General features: G+C 32.6%; 1 protein-coding gene across 1 annotated transcript in view; it reads left to right on the forward strand.

Moving 5' to 3' along the window:
- Positions 1-205: 205 nt before the first annotated feature.
- Positions 206-23,295, forward strand: part of LOC143083030 (dnaJ homolog subfamily C member 25 homolog) — a 28,642-nt gene continuing 5,552 nt past the window's right edge. Inside the window, exons 1-10 of the mRNA XM_076259150.1 lie at positions 206-325; positions 5,226-5,254; positions 5,970-6,035; positions 9,610-9,657; positions 11,020-11,074; positions 11,602-11,708; positions 12,221-12,367; positions 12,977-13,041; positions 21,789-21,984; positions 22,568-22,633. Coding sequence (XP_076115265.1) covers positions 220-325; positions 5,226-5,254; positions 5,970-6,035; positions 9,610-9,657; positions 11,020-11,074; positions 11,602-11,708; positions 12,221-12,367; positions 12,977-13,041; positions 21,789-21,984; positions 22,568-22,633 — 885 coding nt within the window. The 5' untranslated portion in view covers positions 206-219. The remainder of the gene's footprint in view (positions 326-5,225; positions 5,255-5,969; positions 6,036-9,609; positions 9,658-11,019; positions 11,075-11,601; positions 11,709-12,220; positions 12,368-12,976; positions 13,042-21,788; positions 21,985-22,567; positions 22,634-23,295) is intronic.

Consider the following 23,295-nt stretch of genomic DNA (forward strand, 5'->3'; position numbering starts at 1 on the left):
GGAGGGAATTGTCAAAATAAAATTCAACAATAGAAAACGAATTTAGGTAGTTCCAGACTTTAAAAAAATAAAATTGTATCTAATAACAGTTATTCATATTCTTTATTCCTTATGAGTATTTATTTGATCAATATTTGATTTCCTAGTTGAATAAATATAAAAAAATATATAGTGATTTCGTTTCGTAACTGTTAAAAAATAGAACTGAATACAGACAACATGGCAAACCGTTTTGCTTTCCTGCTCATTTTAGCAGTTATACAAGTAGACGTTTCTTTATCGTTTATGGCAGGGTTATATTGTGGACTTGATAACTGTTACGAGAGTATGCATATTTTATTCCTTTTATAGATATTGCTGAGAACGTGATAACCAGAAAAAATGATAATTTCTATCCACCATCTGCTAAAGTTAAAAATTTAATCATGACGTCTTGGAAAGCATTTTTCATTTTTTTGCTTGGACGTGTTCTGTTGTCGCTACATCTGCTAAATATATATTATACAGAAATAGACATACAACATGTACAAGACATTTGTATAAGCCTTTGTTGCTGTTTTACACAAATAACCAAATGTGGTGCACTCAACATATTGAGTTCTATATACAGTACACACAGAGAGGATGTAATCTCATACTCTCAACACTGATTCTGGTGTAACACAGTGTCACACTGTGAAACACAGATTTCCCCTCCAAAAAAACACCAAGTAATTACTCCCATCTGGGAGGGTTTTATGACCAGTTGATTGCAGGTAAAAGTAATAAAAATCAACAAAGCACGACTGCATGGTCTGACAGTGACATATAATTACATGTCAACTTCTTCCCATTTCAATCCTATTTAGTTTCTATTTCTGAAAGCTATAAAAAAGGTTAATGAAATTATTTTAAAAATTATACACAAAAAGTATTTTTAGATTGGAAAATTATTTACATTCTTTCATAATCTCATAATTAAGAATGGCAACTTGATATTTACAATAAGTTGTATTTATAGTCAGTTTAAACATATAGATATTAATAAATACATGGTTTGAAAAATAATAGTAATGATACAAAAAAAAAATGAATAAAATAAAATAATGTAGATAAATTTCATACATATTATATTTAAATAATCTTCATTTATTATTTAAATTTATATAAAAAAAAATATGAATAAATTCAATTAAAATATATGTCTTTATTTTCTATTAAGTATACTCCACTTACAGGTGATGTTTTGTTTGTTTTAATAATGTTTCTTAGGTATGAAAAACCAACACTGTCAGAACAAATGCTGGATATATTTTTAATAAATAAAGTTGTGCAGGATTCTTTAATAAAATCTGATTATAATATATCTCTGATCAAATTAAACAAATCTCACACTTTTCATCATTTTTGTGACTGTCATTTAATGACAGGAAACACAAGAAATGTTTATTGTAGTCATCAACTACTGGCACACTTCAAAGGTAAACATAGCAATAAAAATCATGGTGTTGGGAGAAACCACACCAAGGTAATAAACAATTAAGGAGTTTTAGGGAGGAATTACTCCAAGTTTCTCCCAATTTCCTCCTGAGATTTGGAGAGTGTTGCTGGAGTTTCCTGGTGTGACACCAAGTTTTTACACAGTGTAGGGAGTATGAGATTACATCCTCTCTGTGTGTACTGTACTGTGTGTGAGCTATTAACAAAATGATTAAAACTTAAGGCTTTCAAGGTAAAACATGAACAAAAGTTGCCTTTCATGATACTTGTTCCAAACACTAGATACCAATCTAGAATCAGTCAGGGATATAACTCTATCATGTCTATGGGCAATGATAGGGTTATTACAGGAAAATAACATTCATTTGTTATTGTAGACTAAAAAATCAAAGAACTGTGATAACATACGTATGTTACATGTTTCAAAGGGACAATATACATCATTAGTTTTGTTAAAATTTGTAAAAGTTCTATTGATATTAATTTTTGTCTATATGTATACTTGACTATTGAAAGATATAACCATGATAACAGTTCATAGTTTGCCATTTTGCATAATACACCTATATGTATACTTAACTATTGAAAGATATAACAGTTCATAGTTTGCTATTTTGCATAATACACCTATATGTTATCACAGAAAAAAATATGCTTGTAATAACTAAAGGACTTTTATCACTTCAAAGGATTTGCTGAGACATAGATCATGCTTAATTTAAGAAATAATTCATGGAAGCCATAGATTGTTGGAAATTTACACATGGCCTGGGCCGTGATATTAGAATTTTATCCTGAGCGCTAGTGAGGGATAAAATCAACGAAGCCAAAGATTGTTGAAAATTTACACATGGCCTGGGCCGTGATATTCGAATTTTATCCTGAGTGTTAGTGAGGGATAAAATCAACGAAGCCATAGACTGTTGAAAATTTACACATGGCCTGGGCCGTGATATTCGAATTTTATCCTGAGCGTTAGCGAGGGATAAAATCAACGAATGTCACGGCCCAGGCCATGTGTAAATTTCCAACAATCTATGGCTTCCATGAATTATTTCGATTCTAATAGGACAAATACGGTCATTAAAAAACTGAAGCGAGGGTGGGTATGCTGTGTATGTGGCTGTTCTTTTTTATTCCCTGTTAGATAGATAAAGCTCAAATATCTTTATAAATATTTAGCTTGCGTAGGTTATTTCGTGAATAACTGCTACAAAAAAACTTTTTAATCATTTAAATTCTCAAACCAAACATTTGCCAATTTTAATTTACACGTTTTGTTCGTAAGCTTCCGTCAAATCCAAAGTTGACATTTTGTAACTAATGAGCCGCCATGTTGACTTGCTGAAATGAGTAAATATGCAAATCATGCAATAGAATAGAAAATAAAACAAAACCTACCTCAAAAATCAGTTTTAATACAATATCATACAAATTCCGATGGTTCACGAAAAAGAAAACTTTCAACTTTAGCGGTTTCATTTGTATGACGTCATGTTTTGAAATTACTTAAATGCGCTAAAAAGATTAATAGATTTTTGCGGAATTTTTATTAAATTTTTATTTTGTTGATTTCACCGAGCTCTTGTGCATTACTTCTTTTTATTATGCATACGAACAAGAATAAAAGTTATTTTGTCTTTTTTTTAATTGCACTTTTTAAAACAATAAAGTCGGCAAAGGGTCTGCAAATAGGTTCCAATACATCATGTACATGTAGATTTACGTGGGAAGTATATTATAACAGCCATTATTATGTATATCTCTGAGTCTGCGCTAAGTATATTTTATTGAGAATTTTATGACAGTGTTGTTTACAAAGCTACATGTAAAGAAGCATGTCATATTAGAATACAAATTATTTTAATTTATTGTAAGAAATAATGACCAGAGCATGTAATGAGGTTCTGCACAAGTTTCTCAGTAATTCCCAAGTGTCTTATATAATAAGTTACATTCCTTTAATAACTAAGCCTTGTTATTACAGCTAAGTTTATCCCTTAATAGCCTCGTCTCATTGACTTACCATGGTTATCATTGATTTACCATGGTTAATCAAAAATGTATTAATTTAATTAAGAAATTAGTTATCAAGGCTATGCATTTAGTTTCTGCGCAGTCTCAAGAGTTCCCTAGAGCCCACCATGAAATAATTTTACAAATAACAAACATATGTTATTACAGATTTAGAAAATTTTAGGTAGAAAATATGTAATAACACACAAGTTATTTTCTGTAATAACCCTATAGAGTTACATCTCTGACTGAAAATTGTCATGATCTGTTTGAACATGTTGAATTATAAAGTATACCACCAATTTGAGTTGTTTTATGGCAGTTCTGTGTGATCCCACATGTGGGGACGAATAGTCAAATTACGGTACCACATACCTTTTTATCAGGATATATCAGTGTTACCCTGTTACCAGTCAAATTGGCATTCATATGCTAATTGCTATGAGTACCAGCTACCAAAATGCTATCAGATCAGGAATGAATCTTGAAATATACACAAATAATCGGTAATGTAGGGATTTTGAGAATTCAGTGAACATGCAGAGATGCAACTAATCGTCGGACCCGTCGGACCTAAGGGGCAGAATTTATGCAGGTCCGGCAAAACTCGTAGCTGTGCAGGACCTGATGGCCGGCAATATTTAAGTCCGCTTGGGTCCGCCAAAACTGAAATCCCCGTCGGCCCCGGCAGAGTATTTTGTTTATAAAATTGCGATCATCTTTAATAAAAGTAAATGTCCTGTTCCCCCGCATTTTCTAACTCCGGGAACCAGTATTTCCGCCCAGTAATAGTCTTTCGTACCTTGTCCATATCGCCCCGAACAATTCTCCGTATTTCCGTCATGTTTTTTGTTTTAGAAATTCGCTCTCTAGGAAGGAGGTCTATTAAGCATAGTTGATAAGTTCAGGAAATATGTAGAGGATGACAGGAGAGAGTATGTACATGTAGAGAAAGAGAGGGTAGAGAATGTAGAGGATGAGAGGGTACAGATTGAGATGGTAGAGAATGTAGAGAATGAGAGGGTAGAGAATGAGAAGGTAGATAATGAGACGAATGAATCTGGGAGTGATAATGATTCTGACTATGAGTCAGATTTTGAATTTGAACAGAATGAAACTACCAATGACTGTTTCCAAGTACTCTTGTGAAGAATAACTTTTAATCAGATCAATATTATGTAATGTATTATTCAATAAACTACAATTGTTATGAATCACAGGTTATTTTAAAATAATAATAATATCAACAAAATCAAAATTAACGTTTGTTCAATAGCATAATTTCATTTGATTTTTGAGTGAAAATATGGGTCTGGCAGAAATTTGATGGGTCTGGCAAAACTTGGTACCCTGTAGGCCCCATTGTCTGACAGGAAAAAAAAACTGTTTGCATCTCTGAACATGGCGTCAGAATAGAATGGCAAATAATACTAACTACATACATAATGACATAATATAAACTGGTGATAAAATGTAAAGGCACATTTTGAGAATAAAAATTTAATGATTTTTTTGTAAAAAAAAGTCATGAAGGTGTTTATCTTCAACTTTATGTCTGTAAGAAAGGGACTTAAAGTGCATTCTTGTTTTGTTATCAAGAATTTACATTACACTTATTTTAATATGTTTAATCTTAATCATGTTGATATATTAAACCATGTCCATGCAAATATTATTTTTTTACTCATATATCATCTCTGTATTTACAAATGTATTTGTTTTATTTTTAGTTTTGGGTGTGACAAGAGATGCTACCAAGGTATGACTTATTGTATATATATCATCAGCTGACAGGGGACTTACTGAAATGAATGATTTATAAAGCACTCATTTAATTACAAAAATGTAGCAAAATAGAAAATCTGTCATGTTGTAGTTTTACCAAAATTTCAAACCATACAGGTTTAAATAATATCTTATCATTAGTTAAACAAAAAAAAACTTTTTGCTTGAATGCTTCTTTAAAGTAGTAAGATTTATGCCTTTGATGGAACCATTTAGCTTTAAATTCTATGTTTTTTGAAAAAAAAACACTCTAACCTTTGTGTGCATAATGTTACTTAAATTTCGAAAATCACTCATTTAAGTTAGTCCCTTGACTGATCATGCATATCTGAAAGACTTACTGCTTGCATGTATCAGTCAGGGGACTTACTTAAATGAGTGATCTGGACCAAAACTTGGAAGGAATGGTTTAACTGCAAATGAAAGTTTGTTTTGTTTTAAAAGGACAACAAAATAACCAGAGGCAATCCCAGTTATCTTCATTGTTAAAATTAGGAGGTGTAGTATGACATGTTTGATTGACAATGAGACCAATTACGGCAATAGGTAACTGTATGGACTTCAAAAATGAGCAATCTGTTTTAATTGGATGTAGCTTTTGACCATGTACAGCTCTTTAATAAATGTTCAAATTATTTATACTATATATTTTTACATGTTTAATGATGCATTTTATTTATCTTTTGCAGACTGAAATCACAAAGGCCTACAGAAAATTGGCAAGGAAATGGCATCCAGACATGCACAAGACAGAAGTAAGTCTTTGTTAAAATACAATGTAGGCAGATAAAAGATAAAATTTGATTATTCCAAGAGTAAATGTACATGTTTACATTACATTAAAATTTAAAAGAAGGCAAAATAATTTATTGTCTGTTATTCATACCAGTTCAGTAAGTGTCAAAATATGAACAAGTAAATCTATATGTTGCTATAAGCACTAGAACCATTTGTTTTTGAATTTACACTTTTTTCTTTTACTATAATTCAAATATTGTGAAATGAAAATTTATATTGTCAGAAACTGCAACAAACTTTAGTTGATAATAAGGAGGTAATCAAATTTAGACTGAACAAAAAATAATGTGACAAAAATTTAAACGAAGGAATTCAAAGACAAATAACAACCCACATTTAATTACATAGAAACTGATGATGAAGCAACACAAAACCAACCAAATTAAAAACTGTAGGTTAACTCATGTGATTCTTATGGCATTTTCTGCCGCTGGCGATTTTCCTGTTATTTATAACAAGTGAAAACTTGTTGCTAAGTCGCATTCGTGTATGTTACATTACGGGTCAACACAAGCATGACTTAGCCCATAAATCATCATAGGAAGGATTTCATATTTACCATATATTCGAAACTTTAGTGCATTGTAGTGCAATAGCATTCTCAAAATTAAAAGTGTTGAAAAGGTTTGAACTTTAGTTATTAGTTTGAACATGCATGACATGTGTGAAGTAAAACGTTTTACAGAGCAGGGTTCCCGCTGGCGATTGCCATTTTCGCACAAAAAATAATAATTGTGGCGATTAAAATTCGTCATTGGCAAAAAAAAAATATATATAACGATTTATTTTCAACCATATTGTTTATTTACTTTTTTCGGGTTTCTCTGACTTAACCTGATCAGACAATACTCGGAATTCACCTTAAACTCGTAAAGATTTTGACAGAAAATCAATAATCAGCTGATTGCATTTTATAGCTATCAACATCAAAGGACTAATTAATGTTGATTGTATTATATGACAAAATGATATGACGTGTTTGAAGCAAAATTTTGACGACTCCTCTCCTTCTTTTTTTATCATAGTCCAGAAAATCGATAATTGATTTGAGTTGGTACTTTAAAGTCGTTTCAGTGACACACTTGTTCCAAGCATAGTTTTACATTTTTACGATGGTCTAGAAAAGAAAACTGTCATTATGAAGAAATCTATTCAAAACGTTGGGGACAACCCCTCAAATGAGAGTAACCCTTCAATGTCATGACTACACCTCACATGAGGGATCAATTTCAAGTGATAAAAAACTTTTGTTTTGTTGTAAAAACCACTTCTTAGTACAAAAAGGCAAATGTTTTTATTTTTGAAAAAACTTTCCCAAAGAACTGGACATCTTTCAGGTATCCAAGAATTTTTTATATTCCAGGACATATATCTTCTTGTGGCCTCCTCCTTTTAAAGTTGTTCAAAATCAAATCAATTTTCCCTATAAAGTTTTTTTAAAAGGTAAATGTTTAGTATTTATTCATTACAATGTAGACTCTAAGACAAGTTTGAGAGAATAATCATAGACAGCAATGGGGCAAACTCATCATATCTAGGGGGGGGGGGGGTGGAAAAAAGGGAAAATTTTTAAAGAAAAATATATGTGTGTTACTTGGCGAAAAAAATAATAAAGTGGCAAAAAATATATAGTTTTGGCGAAAGAGGTGGCGAAAAAAATAATTGACCCAGGGGAAACCCTGACAGAGAAAATATTAAAAGCTTTTATCCTCCCTATATCCTTGTAGTTATCATATATGGATTAGATAAATGTATTGTCTATCATAGAAAAAAAGATCCAAGTACCTGCATTTTTGGGGAAGACGGCTTCAAGCCGTCAATCCCCAATGGGGTTGACCAGAGTGACATTCCCTCACATCATTCATTTTGTTTTTATAGCGTGGAAAACCCCCCAACAAATCTTACTGAGAATGATGAGATGGGGAGACACAGATGAATAAATTGACTTTAAACACTTTTTTACACATTTCCCTTCTGTTTCTGTCGAAATTATCGTATATTGAGCTCTCCTTTACACTATTTATGTTTCTTTTACAATCCGGAAAAAATCAGTATGACGAGATATTCTAAATATATCCAACCTACATTATATTTTATAGTGACGTCATTGTTGGAATGCCACACTACGCATAAGCAGGGATATCCTTCACTGGTTATTTAAATCATTCTCAAAGATTGTGCACTTATTAAAAAATAGTATTTGTTAAATTTAAACATAATGATGTTTGCTGTAGATGATTCAACCATCAACATGCAAAACTTTAATTTGTAGGTCAACAACTTTCAAAGTAAACAGGAAGTCCGAGGGGCTACATGAGATGGGGGAGAGAAACAATCTTTTCCATTTTTTTCTGAAAATCTCTGTTTTGAGAATCTTCCTCCAATTCAGGAGCACCTCAATTTATGAGCTAATTATCCACAAAAATAAATACTTAAAATGTGACATTTAGTATATGATAAGTAGTCTTCCATTAAAACTAAAATTTGTGTACCAACATAATCATTGTAATAGTTACAAAAAAATTTACAAATGTTGCATTTTGTAGTTTAAACCTCTTTATTCATAAAATTTTACAAATATTTCAAAATGTAGGATTTGGAAACAAGCTTCACATAGTTTACATCAATCATATTGTTATTTTTATTAGTACCTGTATCCCTGTGATGAGATATGTAACTGGGAACTTTATCAATGGAAATTTAAAACTGAATAGATTTTTCAGTCCTAACTTTCTTAAGAAAAAAATTTAAAATCTTAAGAGTACTGTCACAAAAAATGGAAAATGGCCCTAGCCTGCAGTTCAGTCGTACACTATTAAGATTTCAAAAATAATTGTAGTTGTTGTTAAATGACAGAATTCAACTAGTTGGATTTTAGATAATTAACTATCAACTTTAATTGTGTGTTTAGATTTAGAAGATGCAGATCTCTTCCATTGGTCTAAATTGAATCCTAAACTAAAGAAACGAAATTACATTAAACAACAATTGATTCCAATAGTGTCAACCTTCCACATGTTCTAGCTGTTCTTTTTTTTTTCATTCTTTATATGAAGACTATCAAAAGATAACCCCCCCCCCCCCCCCCCCAAAAAAAAAAATGAAATAGAAACAAGGGCCGTCTTTCCCCTCAGAGCTATTCAGCTATTTGATTATCTTTATGGATGAAAAATTTGGAAAGATAAGATGTATATGTAGATATGCATTTATGGAAAGCAAAGAAGAATTACAGCTATGAAAACCTTTGTTTTTATCTACTCACAGTCACTTTTTATAATCTCTTTCAATAAAAACTTGTATGTAAATTATTTATGTTGAGATTTAGCTTGTCAGCCAGTCATTTTAAGCTTACCTTTGACCTCATTTTCATACTTTTCTGATCAATACATTAACAATCCACTGTTAGAGCTCAATGGTTATTACATTGTGCATTACAGAAAAGATTCTGTTAACATACATGTACACAAATTAACACTTAAGCATCAGCATTTGTTATATATACTTATAAAGAAAGACCTTTTTTTTATACAGAAAGAAGCAGCTACGGAGAAGTTTAGAGAAATAGGAAATGCATACGAAGTAAGTGATAAATTAAGATTTTCTCTAAGTGATATATTTAGACTTTCTCTAAGTGATATATTTAGACTTTCTCTAAGTGATATATTTGGATTAATAAATATTTCATTATTATAGTTGTTGTTGAGATGTTTGTTGGGAAGACTCAGGACATTACAATTATAAGTCTCATTGATATACTTGCTGATCTTGACTGTAAATCGGGTTAAAGGCAGCCTAGAACAATATTGATCCAGACATTTATTATTAATAAGCATATTAAAATTTTATTTAAAAAGGTTTGTTATTTCAGAAATTTTTCATATTTTGTGGGATAATTTGTTATCATGTGTAGTTACTCTTATGTCGATTTAAAAATTCTTGTTTGAGTAATTGACTTACATACATGTATTAACAAAACTGCTATTTTAACACATTGGCACCTTGTTACCGGTAATGCAATTCCTTTTGAGAGTGTTTGCACAAACCTTTTCGTAAGAGTATTGTTTGTTATCTCTCGCCGTTGACCATACTTATTTGTCATCTTGGTTTCAGTTATTTGGTTTTGAGAATCATTGGCAGAGGCGGATCCAACTATATGTCCCCATTCAAATGCATTGATCGTCAAAATAAAATAAAACCATCCCTGGTTGGTGTATTGCAATTTATCTGCACCTTTTGACTGCATTACACAGAATACAGTAATTATAGACATTTTGCTAAGTATTGTGTAACTATCTTGTAGATTTTTATGCCCCATTTATGGGCATTATGTTTTCTGGTCTGTGGGTTCATTCCTTTGTCCGTTTGTCCATCCGTCTGTCCTGCTTCAGGTTAAAGTTTTTGGTCAAGGTAGTTTTTGATGAAGTTGAAGTCCAATCAACTTGAAACTTAGTTAGTACAAATGTTCCTTATGTTATGATTTTTTAATTTTAATGCCAAATTAAAGATTTTCTCCCATTTTCACGGTCCACTGAACAAAGAAAATGATAGTGCGGATGGGGCATCCATGTTCTATGGACACATTCTTGTTGGATGGTTGGTTTGAGGAAATATCATTTGGTAAAAGAATGGTTAGCTAATATTTTTCTGTTTTTCTTCAGCATAAAGTGTTTGATTTACCCCCTGGTATCTTTCACCTCATTTTAGTTAATTTGTCTTCCGATGAAGCATGGGAGAAAAATTATGATTGGTATCTTTAAAAGATTTTTAAAACATTAATATTGTAATTAAATGACTACCGTAAGTGTTAGAATGAAAGTTCTTCTCATTAGAAAGGTAAATTAATAGTTAAAGGCAAAATGAACATTTGTCTCTTGGAGCCAGTAATTTGTATTTGCCTAAAATTTATACATGATTTTTACATAGAATGTTTTTTATTTAAAGATACTAAAAGATGAGGAACAGAGAACTGATTATGATTACATGTTGGACCATCCAGGTAAATGTCAGAGAACTTTTAACTTTAAAAGTGACAAAGAAAATAGATAAATAATTCAACATACATGATTGATATATTTCCTCAAATTTATCTAGTTGTATATTTCAAAAAAATTATTTTATAATTTATGATTTGAAAAAAAGGTAATAGCTTAAGCAATGGTATTTTAGTCTGAAAAATACTGCAGAATAATAAAGACAAACAAATTAAAGCTCAAAAGAAAATGAAAACATTTCATATTATAACAAAATCATACAAATAGATTTGAATTATTTGGCAGAAGCATGCAAGGGAGACAACTAATGATTATTTAAGATAGCTTTTTATTAAAAAATATGAGAATTATTTTATATCCACCAATGCATTTGCAATAAAAATAGCTATGCATTTAGCTGTTTACCACACATAATGTCCAGTTAGCAATATGTAAAAAAACCCTCACAATCAAGAATTGTTTAATTAAGAAATATGCCATTTTTTTCTGTGTTAATTTCAAACATTTGAGATTTCATATATTGCTTTTTCAGATGAGTTCTTCGCCAATTACTATAACTATTACAAGAGAAGATATGCTCCAAAAGTAGACCCCAGGATAGTAATTGGTGTAACAATTACAGTTATATCACTTATACAGGTGAGAAATTCCAGAAGTCAATTTTCAAACTTTTGGTAAGTCCTTCCATTTTGGTGATAAACTTTATTTAAAATGTTTTGCATTAAATAAAAATATATATTGAAATGAAAAAGAAGGTATGTTTGCCAATGAGACAACTCTTCACAAGAGACCAAATAACACAGAAATTAACAACTGTAGGTAACTATACGGCCTTCAACAATGAGCGTAGCCCATACCACAAAGTCAGCTATAAACCTGATAAAAGGCCCAGAAATGACATGTAAAACAATATTAATTAAATGAGAAAACTAACAGCCTAAAGTACTATTCTTGAGCATGACACCAAGGACCTAAAAAAATGATACTTTTCACAAAGCAATTAGTGATTCTTTCATTCATGTTTTTACATTTCTCTGGGTTATGAGACCATGGAGACCTAGGCCTGCAGACAGATCAAACAATATAACCTTTTCTCTTGCTTTGAAACATATAATATATACCATTTGAATTTTATTAATTTGTTTTTCCAGTACTGGGGCGCTTGGAATAATTACAACAGTGCCCTGGACTATGCATGTAAGGAAGCAAAATACAGACATAGGGCAATGGACATTGCTCAATCAGAGGGGCTCCTAACAGGAGGAAAGAATAATAGGAAAAAAGATAAACGATCAAAGGTAATATTGTTTATCATGAAGAAACAACAATTGTAAAAGTTTGGCAAAAATTGAAGTCTTGATCAAGACACATGCCATTATTAGATACAGTCAAACATGTCAATTAAGGGCACTTAACATGCTCAAGGGTAAAGTAGGTAACTGACCTTAACAGACAGATGCTATGTATACAGAGAATGTTAATATATAACTATATTATTCGGTTGTTTTTAAAGTACTGTACATTCATAGTCACAAAATCAAATATTCACATGAGAACAATATTGATAAACAGTAGGTCAACTGGAACAAAACATATTATCAATCAGTGATAATTATACAATTAAGTACCAAAAATTAGTTCACAATCTAAACTAAAGGCACAACAAAAATAGTAATGACAAATACAATATTCCTGTAGTCCAGAGATTGTAATTCAACAAATTGCAAGCTTGATCTTATAAGCAGTTCATTCCTTTAAAAATAATGGAGTGAAGGCCAACAACTTGGAACAAATGTTTGAGCTCAACTGCCCAAACACTGGTAACACTATATGTCCTAATCTTTTAGTGGCAAGGGAATATTATTCTATATATGATACATGAAATATGATTTTTTTTTTTTTCATAGGAAGAAATTAAATCTGAAGAAGAAGCTGTCATTAGAAGTGTAATAGAAGATAAAATTCATATACAGTGAGTTTATATTCAAAATACTTTGAACCATGATATATCAGCTTTAATTAAGTTATCTTTCTTTAAAAAAACGGAAACTTGGAGATATAACATTCAGAAGGTTAATATTACATTTGATTTGAGAGCAGTTAACTTCTGGAATGTCATCAGTGTATTTTTAGCTCACCTGGCCCAAAGATTTTCAGACGAATCGGACAACCCGTTGTTGGGTTGCTGTCCCTAAATTGGTAATTTAAAGGAAATTTTACTGTTTTTGGTTATTATCTTGGTATCTAGTTTAAAAAATGTGTCCGGTGACCCGGCCATCCAACCAAGATGGCGGCCATGGCTAAAAATAGAACATAGGGGTAAAATGCAGTTTTTGGCTTATAACTCAAAAACCAAAGCATTTATAGCAAATCTGACATTTGGTAAAATTGTTTATGAGGTCAAGATCTATCTGCCCTGAAATTTTCAGATGAATCGGACAACCCGTTGTTGGGTTGCTGCCCCTAAATTGGTAATTTTAAGGAAATTTTACTGTTTTTGGTTATTATCTTGAATATTATTATAGATAGAGATAAACTGTAAACAGCAATAATGTTCAGCAAAGTAAGATTTACAAATAAGTCAACATGACCGAAATGGTCAGTTGACCCCTTTAGGAGTTATTGCCCTTTATAGTCAATTTTTAACCATTTTTAGCTCACCTGGCCCGAATGGCCAAGTGAGCTTTTCCCATCACTTGGCGTCCGTCGTCGTTAACTTTTACAAAAATCTTCTCCTCTGAAACTACTGGGCCAAATTAATTCAAGCTTGGCCACAATCATCTTTGGGGTATCTAGTTTAAAAAATGTGTGGCGTGACCCGGCCAACCAACCAAGATGGCTGCCATGGCTAAAAATAGAACATAGGGGTAAAATGCAGTTTTTGGCTTATAACTCAAAAACCAAAGCATTTAGAGCAAATCTGACATGGGTTAAAAGTGTTAATCAGGTCAAGATCTATCTGTCCTGAAATTTTCAGATGAATCAGACAACCTGTTGTTGGGTTGCTGCCCCTGAATAGGTATTTTTAAGGAAATTTTGCTGTTTTTGGTTATTATCTTGAATATTATTATAGATAGAGATAAACTGTATACAGCAATAATGTTCAGCAAAGTAAGATTTACAAATATGTGAAACGAACGAAATGGTCAGTTGACCCCTTTAGGAGTTATTGCCCTTTCATGCATTTTTCTAGCATTCCACAGGGTCCGGTTTTCGGACCCATTCCCAACGGCAAAAACCCTACATTTTTTCCCAATTTTGGGAGTAAAATTCCCAAATGATCACAAAATTCATTTTCATCTTTATTATTCATAACAGAGATGTTTATTTTATTCAACCGCTAGCTTTATGCCAAAAATCGCCAACAAGTAATGTGTAAATCCAAGTTGAAACATATTGAATGACAAACAACATTGACAAACAATGGCTGCCATAAATAAACAGGAAGTGTGGGAAAATACTAAAACCAGATAAAATCCTGGAACGGACAAGTATATAACTCCGGGTTTGTCAATAAAATACAGTAAATAATAAATGAAAAGAACCAAACATGTGACAGCTAGCCTATCATAGCAACACTAAAATTGAAAACCAAAAGGTATATAAAAAAGAAAATAGAAACAGGATATATTTTATACAGAACTCAAAATATTTTAGTTCACAAATTTTCATGTCAAAACAAAAAAAAAATGTAACAATCCTTCAAGAAGTTAGAACTCATTATTTTGATACTCAAATAAACTTTAATGCCATGTTGTTATATTTAAAAACAAAGAAGGTGTAGGTAGTCCTTACTTTATTTTCACCAACAAAACAAAATTTAATGAACAAAACACATTAAAACTAACATCTGGTATATTGGTTGTTTTATTTCCCAATTTCATTGAAAACCACGTTAAAAAATTCCCAAAACTGGCCAGAGTCCTTTTTCCCAAAATACTCAGATAAACCCCTGCCTTTATAGTAAATCTTAGTAATCTTTTACAAAAATCTTCTCCTCTGAAACTACTGGGCCAAATTAAACCAAACTTGGCCACAATCATCATTGGGGTATCTAGTTTAAAAAATGTGTGGCGTGACCAGCCCAACCAACCAAGATGGCCGCCATGGCTAAAAATAGAACATAGGGGTAAAATGCAGTTTTTGGCTTATAACTCAAAAACCAAAGCATTTAGAGCAAATCTGACAGGGGTAAAATTGTTTATCAGGTCAAGATCTTTCTGCCCTCAAATTTTCAGATGAATCCGACAACCCGTTGTTGGGTTGCTGCCCCTGAATTGGTAATTTTAGGGAATTTTTGCTGTTTTTGGTTATTATCTTGAATATTATTATAGATAGAGATAAACTGTAAACAGCAATAATGTTCAGCAAAGTTAGATTTACAAATAAGTCAACATGACCAAAGTGGACAGTTGACCCCTATAGGAGTTATTGACCTTTATAGTCAATTTTTAACCATTTTTCGTAAATCTTAGAAATCTTTTACAAAAATCTTCTCCTCTGAAACTACTGGGCCAAAATAATCCAAACTTGGCCACAATCATCTTTGGGGTATTTAATTGAAAAAAATGTGTCCGGTGACCCGGCCATCCAACAAAAATGGCTGCCACGGCTAAAAATAGAACATAGGGGTAAAATGCAGTTTTTGGCTTATACACTACAGCTCACGTGGATTTTGCTATTTCCACGTGCCCACCGTGGGCGTGTCACTGAGTGGGCATTACCTGTCCACGGGGGTCCACGTGCCCACGTGTCCACGCGTTGCCGTGGACAGTTGCCCACGCGTGTCCACGGGTATACGAGTGGGCGGAAGTTTATCGATCCATGTCTATTGGTGTTTTACATGAGTCAGCAAGAAGCTTTAAATATATACAATGTAACAGATATGGTATGATTGGCAATGTTCGAGACTACTCTTTACAAGGGACCAAATTTGACAAATAAATTTAAAAAAAACGAGCGGTGTTTTTTCTTGGGTATTTCAAATATCTGTTATTATAATCCTTGATAATAAAGAATCTTAATTTTAATATTAATCAATTTCAATTTTCACCTGATTTTAAAAGATGAAAGCAGTTCAGAGATGCAGCTTAAATGAGTATTTTTAAAGACCGGTAAATATTTTGACCAATCATAATGAACCAGTTGAATCTAGATCCTCAAATTTCATACCCTTCGTGAGCTTGTTTGTAGCGTATATTTGCAGTTTCTAGATCCCCATGGTGTTATGTAAAAAATTGTTGTTAAAAATAGCTTCTGTGTATCGATTTGTGTAGTTCAGGTAATACACGAAGGTCGAACACAATTTAAAGGTAAATGAAGTGTAACGAGCCATTGTCAAGTATCCGGTTATTCACCAGTAGTGCTAGACGGGATCTGAATAAAAGTGACAAGCAATCAGATATAAAGACAATGTCAGGAATATATAAACTTTTTTGTATGAGGCTGAGAAACTGGGGAAGGGCGAGGTTCCCTTCAACAGTTTTGCGTCGGGCACAAAAATAAAAATATTTTCTTTACATTGAGTTAGTGTGTAAGTACAAAAAAGTATATGATCATGATATGGATTAATTGAGAAAAAAAGTAAAATAAACAATTTCAAGGGATATTCAGTAAAAATGATAAGATCAACATTGGATGATTTTGTTTCCCGTGGGAGATACTGCGATGCAAGTAATTTCTGATTGATAAGTTCCATTTCAGCTACTTTGAGTTTCGCTTATTCTATTAACCTTTATGATATCTTCTATTTCAGCTTATTAATAACGGCCGCATGCACCCAGCCCCGGCGGGTAAGTCGGGGTCTGGAGAACCCCCGGTCATTTTTTAACGATTATACAATGGGTGTTCCAGAAACATAATTAAAAGCTTTTCTAGCATTAAAGGGCCGTTACAGATTTTATGAGATAGGAATGGTATGCTCTATGTGAGGAATTCAGCATAAATGACACTGTTTACTTTCATTTTAAAAACAAATTGATCTAATATGCAATATTTCATTTTCCTTTGCAGATACGTACTGTGGTTGTACGATGCAGCTTTTGTCTTTAAATATAGTTTATGACATATAAATAAGTATAGTTTGAACAGAGATCATTTATTAACTGCGTTGTGGGGCAGTTCTTACACATACATGTATTTCTCGTGAAGTTATCCTTAGTCTACAAATACATGTAAATGTATATGCTTTGTATATCTTGAATAATTCTCGAAAAAGTATACTATTTGAAAAATAGTACTTTCTTAAGATTATCAACAGAAACTGACTGTGGTCTTTACATGCGACATATGAAAATGTCGGTGGGGGGGGAAGAATAGAGAAAAATGTGAAAAAAAATGTAGAGAATAGTGAGGTGTTTTAACAAACATCACCCGAACTGAAACTAGCCATTTCGTAGTAAAAAAAATCATATGCATCTTTTTTTTTATTGGATGTTTCATATGAATTTAATAAGATTAAAAAAATTGACCATCTCGTTCAACAACATCCGGATAAAATGCATGCATTAATGAGGGGGGGGGGGGGGGGGGTAGGAGGGGTCCTGATCCCGAAATCCCGGACTTAAAAACACGAAATCCCGAAATCCCGGGCTTAAAAATACGAAATTCCGAGGTCCCGAAATTCGAAAAAAGAATTCCCGGATCCCGAAATCCCGAGTTTAAAAACACCCAACCCCAGAGTCCCGATAAAGGTCCTATCACCCCTCATTAATGACATGCACGTTAGGCATTCTGATTATTTAATTTTGCACCTGATGTATAGTCAATAAATATGTATATAGACTGAAAGCTTTAAAGGGGTTCGACTAGCTTATAAAAACCTGAAATTGAAATTCATACGCATCTCATGCATTCAAATAACATCATATGTTAGTCGTTTGGATTTACGTTATTTTCTCTTTTAACTTTTTTTATCTGACATTAACAAAACGAAGGCTGGTCATAATTAACGGAAGTTGGAACAAAAGCCAAAAAATTCTAGTAGAACACAAGAAAAAAAAACCGGCATTTCTCTCCTAAAAACAACCAACAGTACAAAAATTATCATCATCACCAACATCAGAAGTCGTTATTAAATGACTTCCTAATATTATCATTTAAGTTACACACGCTTTTTATGATAGTGACTCTGTCCAAGCGTGAAATACTCTTCCTTCAATTGACGCAGGTGAACTGTACTGCGCTTGTCATGTATACACAAATCAATAAATCAGGTAACTTTGTATTACAAAGTATTGAAACATAAAATTGACCTATATAAAAAAGTTCAACGAATCCCTCGAGCATGGAATAGAAAACATTGTCGCGAAATTTCTGTTAAATATACTTACACAATGTTATTAAGATAAACTATACAAATAACGTCTCCCATTCAACTATGACATTATAATGTCAAAAAGTAATCAAACAATCAACAAAATGGAACACAACGAAAGACAGAGATCGTAAATTTTATTAAGAAGAATATAAAGTAAAAAAAAATCAAAAAAAAAAATCGGTGGTTTGATTCCCACCTCTTGTGTTGATCCTCTGTACCTGAAAATAAAAATAATTGCAGTTACAGCTACAGAAATCTTAATCAGGAAATGAATGCTGTGAATAAAAAGTCGTAAATTTGCATCGGATTTGTGTCCGACATTGTGCCCACGGTCGTCCACGGGAACGCGTGGACATCCGGTCCACGCTGACATGTCCACGGCCGCCCACGCGGTGACGTGGACGTCCGCGGTGGGCACGTGGAAAAAGCAAAATCCATGTGGCCTGTTGTGTAACTCAAAAGCCGAAGCATTTAGAGAAAATCTGACATTGGTTAAATTGTCTATCAGGTCAAGATCTATTTGCCCTGATATTTTCACATGGATCGGATAACCTGTTGTTAGGTTACTGCCCTGAGTTGGTAATTTTAAGGAAATTTTGCCGTTTTTTGTTATTATCTTGAATATTATTATAGATAGAGATAAACTGTAAACAGCAATAATGTTCAGCAAAACAAGATCTACAAATAAGTTTTCATGACCAAAATAGTCAATTGACCCCTGAAGGAGTTATTGCCCTTTATAGTTAATTTTTAGCATTTTTCATAAATTTTTGTAAATTTTTAGAAAATATTTTCCACTGTAATTACTGGGCCAAGTTCATTATAGATTGAGATAATTGTAGCAACAAGAATGTTCAGTAAAGTAAGATCTACAAACACATCACCATCACCAAAACACAATTATGTCATGAATTTATCTGTGTCCATTGTTTAATATGCACATAGACCAAGGTGAGCGACACAGGCTCTTGAGAGCCTCTAGTTCGTAAATCTTAGTAATCTTTTACAAAAATCTCCTCCTCTGAAACTACTGCGCCAAATTAATCCAAACTTGGCCACAATCATCTTTGGGGTATCTAGTTTAAAAAATATGTCCGGTGACCCGTACATCAAACCAAGATGGCCGCCATGGCTAAAAATAGAACACAGGGGTAAAATACAGTTTTTGGCTTATAACTCAAAAACCAAAGCATTTAGAGCAAATCTGTCAAAGGGTAAATTTGTTTATCAGGTCTAAATCTATCTGCCCTGAAATTTTCAGATGAATCGGACAACCGGTTGTTGGGTTGCTGCCCCTAAATTGGTAATTTTAAGGAAATTTTACTGTTTTTGGTTATTATCTTGAATATTATTATAGATAGAGATAAACTTTAAAACAGCAATAATGTACAGCAAAGTAAGCTTTACAAATAAGTCAACATGACTGAAATGGTCAATTGACCCCCTAAGGAGTTATTGTCCTTTATAGTCAATTTTTAACAATTTTCATAAAATTTGTAAATTTTTACTACATTTCCCACTGAAACTACTGGGCCAAGTTCATTACAGATAGAGATAACTGTAAGCAGCAAGAATGTTCAGTAAAGTAAGACGTACAAACACATCACCATCACCAAAACACAATTTTGTCATGAATCCATCTGCTTCCTTTGTTTAATATTCACAATCACATAGACCGAGGTGAGTGACACAGGCTCTTTAGAGCCTCTAGTTCGTAAATCTTAGTAATCTTTTAGAAAAATCTTCTCCTCTGAAACTACTGGGCCAAATTAATCCAAACTTGGCCACAATCATCATTGGGGTATTTAGTTTAAAAAATGTGTGGCGTGACCCTGCCAACCAACCAAGATGGCCGCCATGGCTAAAAATAGAACATAGGGGTAAAATGTAGATTTTGGCTTATAAATCTAAAACCAAAGCATTTAGAGCAAATCTGACATGGGGTTAATTAATCTATTAGGTCAAGATCTATCTGCCCTGAAATTTTCAGACAAATCGGACAACCCATTGTTGGGTTGCTGCCCCTGAATTAGTAATTTTAAGGAAATTTTGCAGTTTTTGCTTATTATCTTTAATATTATTATAGATAGAGATCAACTGTAAACAGCAATAATGTTCAGTAAAGTAAGATCTACAAATAAGTCAACATGACCAAAATTGTCAGTTAACCAATTAAGGAGTTATTGCCCTTTATAGTCAATTTTTAACCATTTTTCAAAAATTTTAGTATTGTTTTAAAAAATGTTCTCATCTGAAACTACTAGGCCAAATTTAACCAAACTTGGCCACAATCATCATTTGGGTATCTAGTTTTAAAAATGTGTGGCGTGACCCTGCCAACCAACCAAGATGGCCACCATGGCTAAAAATAGAACATAGGGGTAAAATGCAGTTTTTGGCTTATACATGTAACTCAAAAACCAAAGCATTTAGAGCAAATCTGACATGGGGTAAAATATGTCAAAATCTATCTGCCCTCAAATTTTCAGATGAATCGGACAACCCATTGTTGGGTTGCTGCTCCTAAATTGGTAATTTTAAGGAAATTCTACTGTTTTTGGTTATTATCTTGAATATTATTATAGATAGAGATAACCTTTAAACAGCAATAATGTTCAGCAAAGTACGATTTACAAATAAGTCAACATGACCCAAATGGTCAGTTGACCCCTTTAGGAGTTATTTCCCTTTATAGTCAATTTTTAACCATTTTCATAAATTTTTGTAAATTTTTAGAATATATTTTCCACTGTAATTACTTGGCCAAGTTCATTATAGATAGAGATAATTGTAGCAAGAAGAATGTCCAGTAAAGTAAGATCTACAAACACATCATGATCACCAAAACACAATTTTGTCATGAATTTATCTGTGTCCATTGTTTAATATGCACATAGTCCAAGGTGAGCGACACAGGCTCTTGAGAGCCTCTAGTTATTAGATAAATAGAATAGAGAATGGAAACAGGGAATATGTCTACAAGCATAGAACCAAAGAACTTAAAGAACAAAAAGTAGCCCAAGATCACCAATTGGTCTTCAACTGAGGGAAAAAAATCATGCATCTGAAGACAGGCTTCAGCTGGTCCCTTAACAATATTGTATACTAGTTCAGCAATATGGACGCCAAACTAAACTCAGAGACATACTTACATACCAAAACTTTAAAAAAAAAAAAAGACATAATAAAGGCTAAGAATTCCTGACTTGGGACGGGGGCAAAAAAAAAACCTTCCCTGTATCTAGCAAATTTGGAATGAAAAAACACACAGCATTATGCACAGTCAAACTCAGCTTATATGAACTCATTTGAATTTCATTGAAAATGGAAATAAACAAAATGTGTTTCTCATTATGGAGGAAATGTAAATAACTTTATATATCATGTTATTCCTATTTCAGTGGAGGTTATGGCAAGCCAACAGTATACGATATATTATGGGTACAGATTGTATTTTTACCGTATTACTTAGTACTATATATAGGCTGGTGGTGTCGATGGATTTGGAAATTTACTATTTGTAGGAATGAATATGGGGAAGAGGAGAAATTACATTTAATTAGAAAATTTATGAAATTAGCTACCGCACAATTTGATGTAAGTATTCTAGAAATATTTCTTGTGCAAAGAGGTATTGTACTTTTACATAGGATGACATTTTTAAATCATTTTATTCAAATGCATTTAAGGATCTAAAATTCAAAGTTGATTTATGGGTTTGTTTCTAAAGTAATATGAATTGAAGTTTAAATGTTTCTGGAACATTTTCAGTCACTAAATTGATTCAGATTTTGAAGCCGATCATACTGGTACTGTTTATATATATAGAATGATTTCCATGCCCCACCTACGATAGTAGAACAGCATTATGTTTTCTGGTCTGTGCGTCCGTTTGTCCATCCGTGCGTCCGTCCATCCGTCTGTCCTGCTTCAGGTAAAAGTTTTTGGTCAAGGTAGTTTTTGATGAAGCTGAAGTCCAATCAACTTGAAACTTAGTACACATGTTCCCTATGGTATGATCTTTCTAATTTTAATGCCAAATTAGATTTTTTACCCAATTTCACGTTCCATTGAACATGGAAAATTATAGTGCGAGTGGGGCATCTGTGTACTTCCGACACATTCTTGTTTAAAATGATTATTAGATTTAAATATCTAACACAATTTGTATTGATTTCAGGCTTTGGAAGAGCATGAAAGAGAAGAATTTTTACGGAAAGAATTATGGAAAAAAGATAATTTTACTGTAGGCACAAGTTTTACTTACAATATTAAGTCTTATTTCAGAGATAGGAGGTATTTTAAAAAAAAATCACAAAACTGTTTTCCAAAAGTTTTAGTTATCTGCAGAAATATTGTAAACTGTTATACAGAGAATTATCCTGATCTTCAATAATGATTTTAGAATTTGTAAGTCCATGAAATTATTACATGTATTAAAGAATTTATTGTTGCTCCCATTGTCCAAATTATTTTATTTTGTCTCACTGTATATGGCTAATTCTACAAACTTTTTTTTTTGTTATTTATACACAGGATTTAGTTATTAAACTTTTGAATTTTGACCCTTATAAAACTCATGCTCACAACTATTTCTTATTCCAAAGACTTATTTCAAAGTCAATTATCATTACACAATGTGACTTGTTTGATTGTCAACTCTCTCTGCTACTGTTTTGTTCCAACTGGAGCAAATTATGACACTTATGCCTCCCACACCGCTTTTTTAGCTCACCTGGCCCATTTCTGGCCAGGTGATCTTTCTATCACTTGGCACCCATCGTTGTCGTCCAGCATCCGTCCTCTGTTAGCTTTTGCCAAAATCTTCTCCTCACAAACTACTGGCCCAAATGTCACCAAACTTAGCCACAATCATCATTTGGGTATCTAGTTTGAAATATCTGTCTA

Source organism: Mytilus galloprovincialis, chromosome 7 (assembly GCF_965363235.1).
Source record: "Mytilus galloprovincialis chromosome 7, xbMytGall1.hap1.1, whole genome shotgun sequence".
In the NCBI taxonomy this organism is placed as follows: domain Eukaryota; kingdom Metazoa; phylum Mollusca; class Bivalvia; order Mytilida; family Mytilidae; genus Mytilus; species Mytilus galloprovincialis.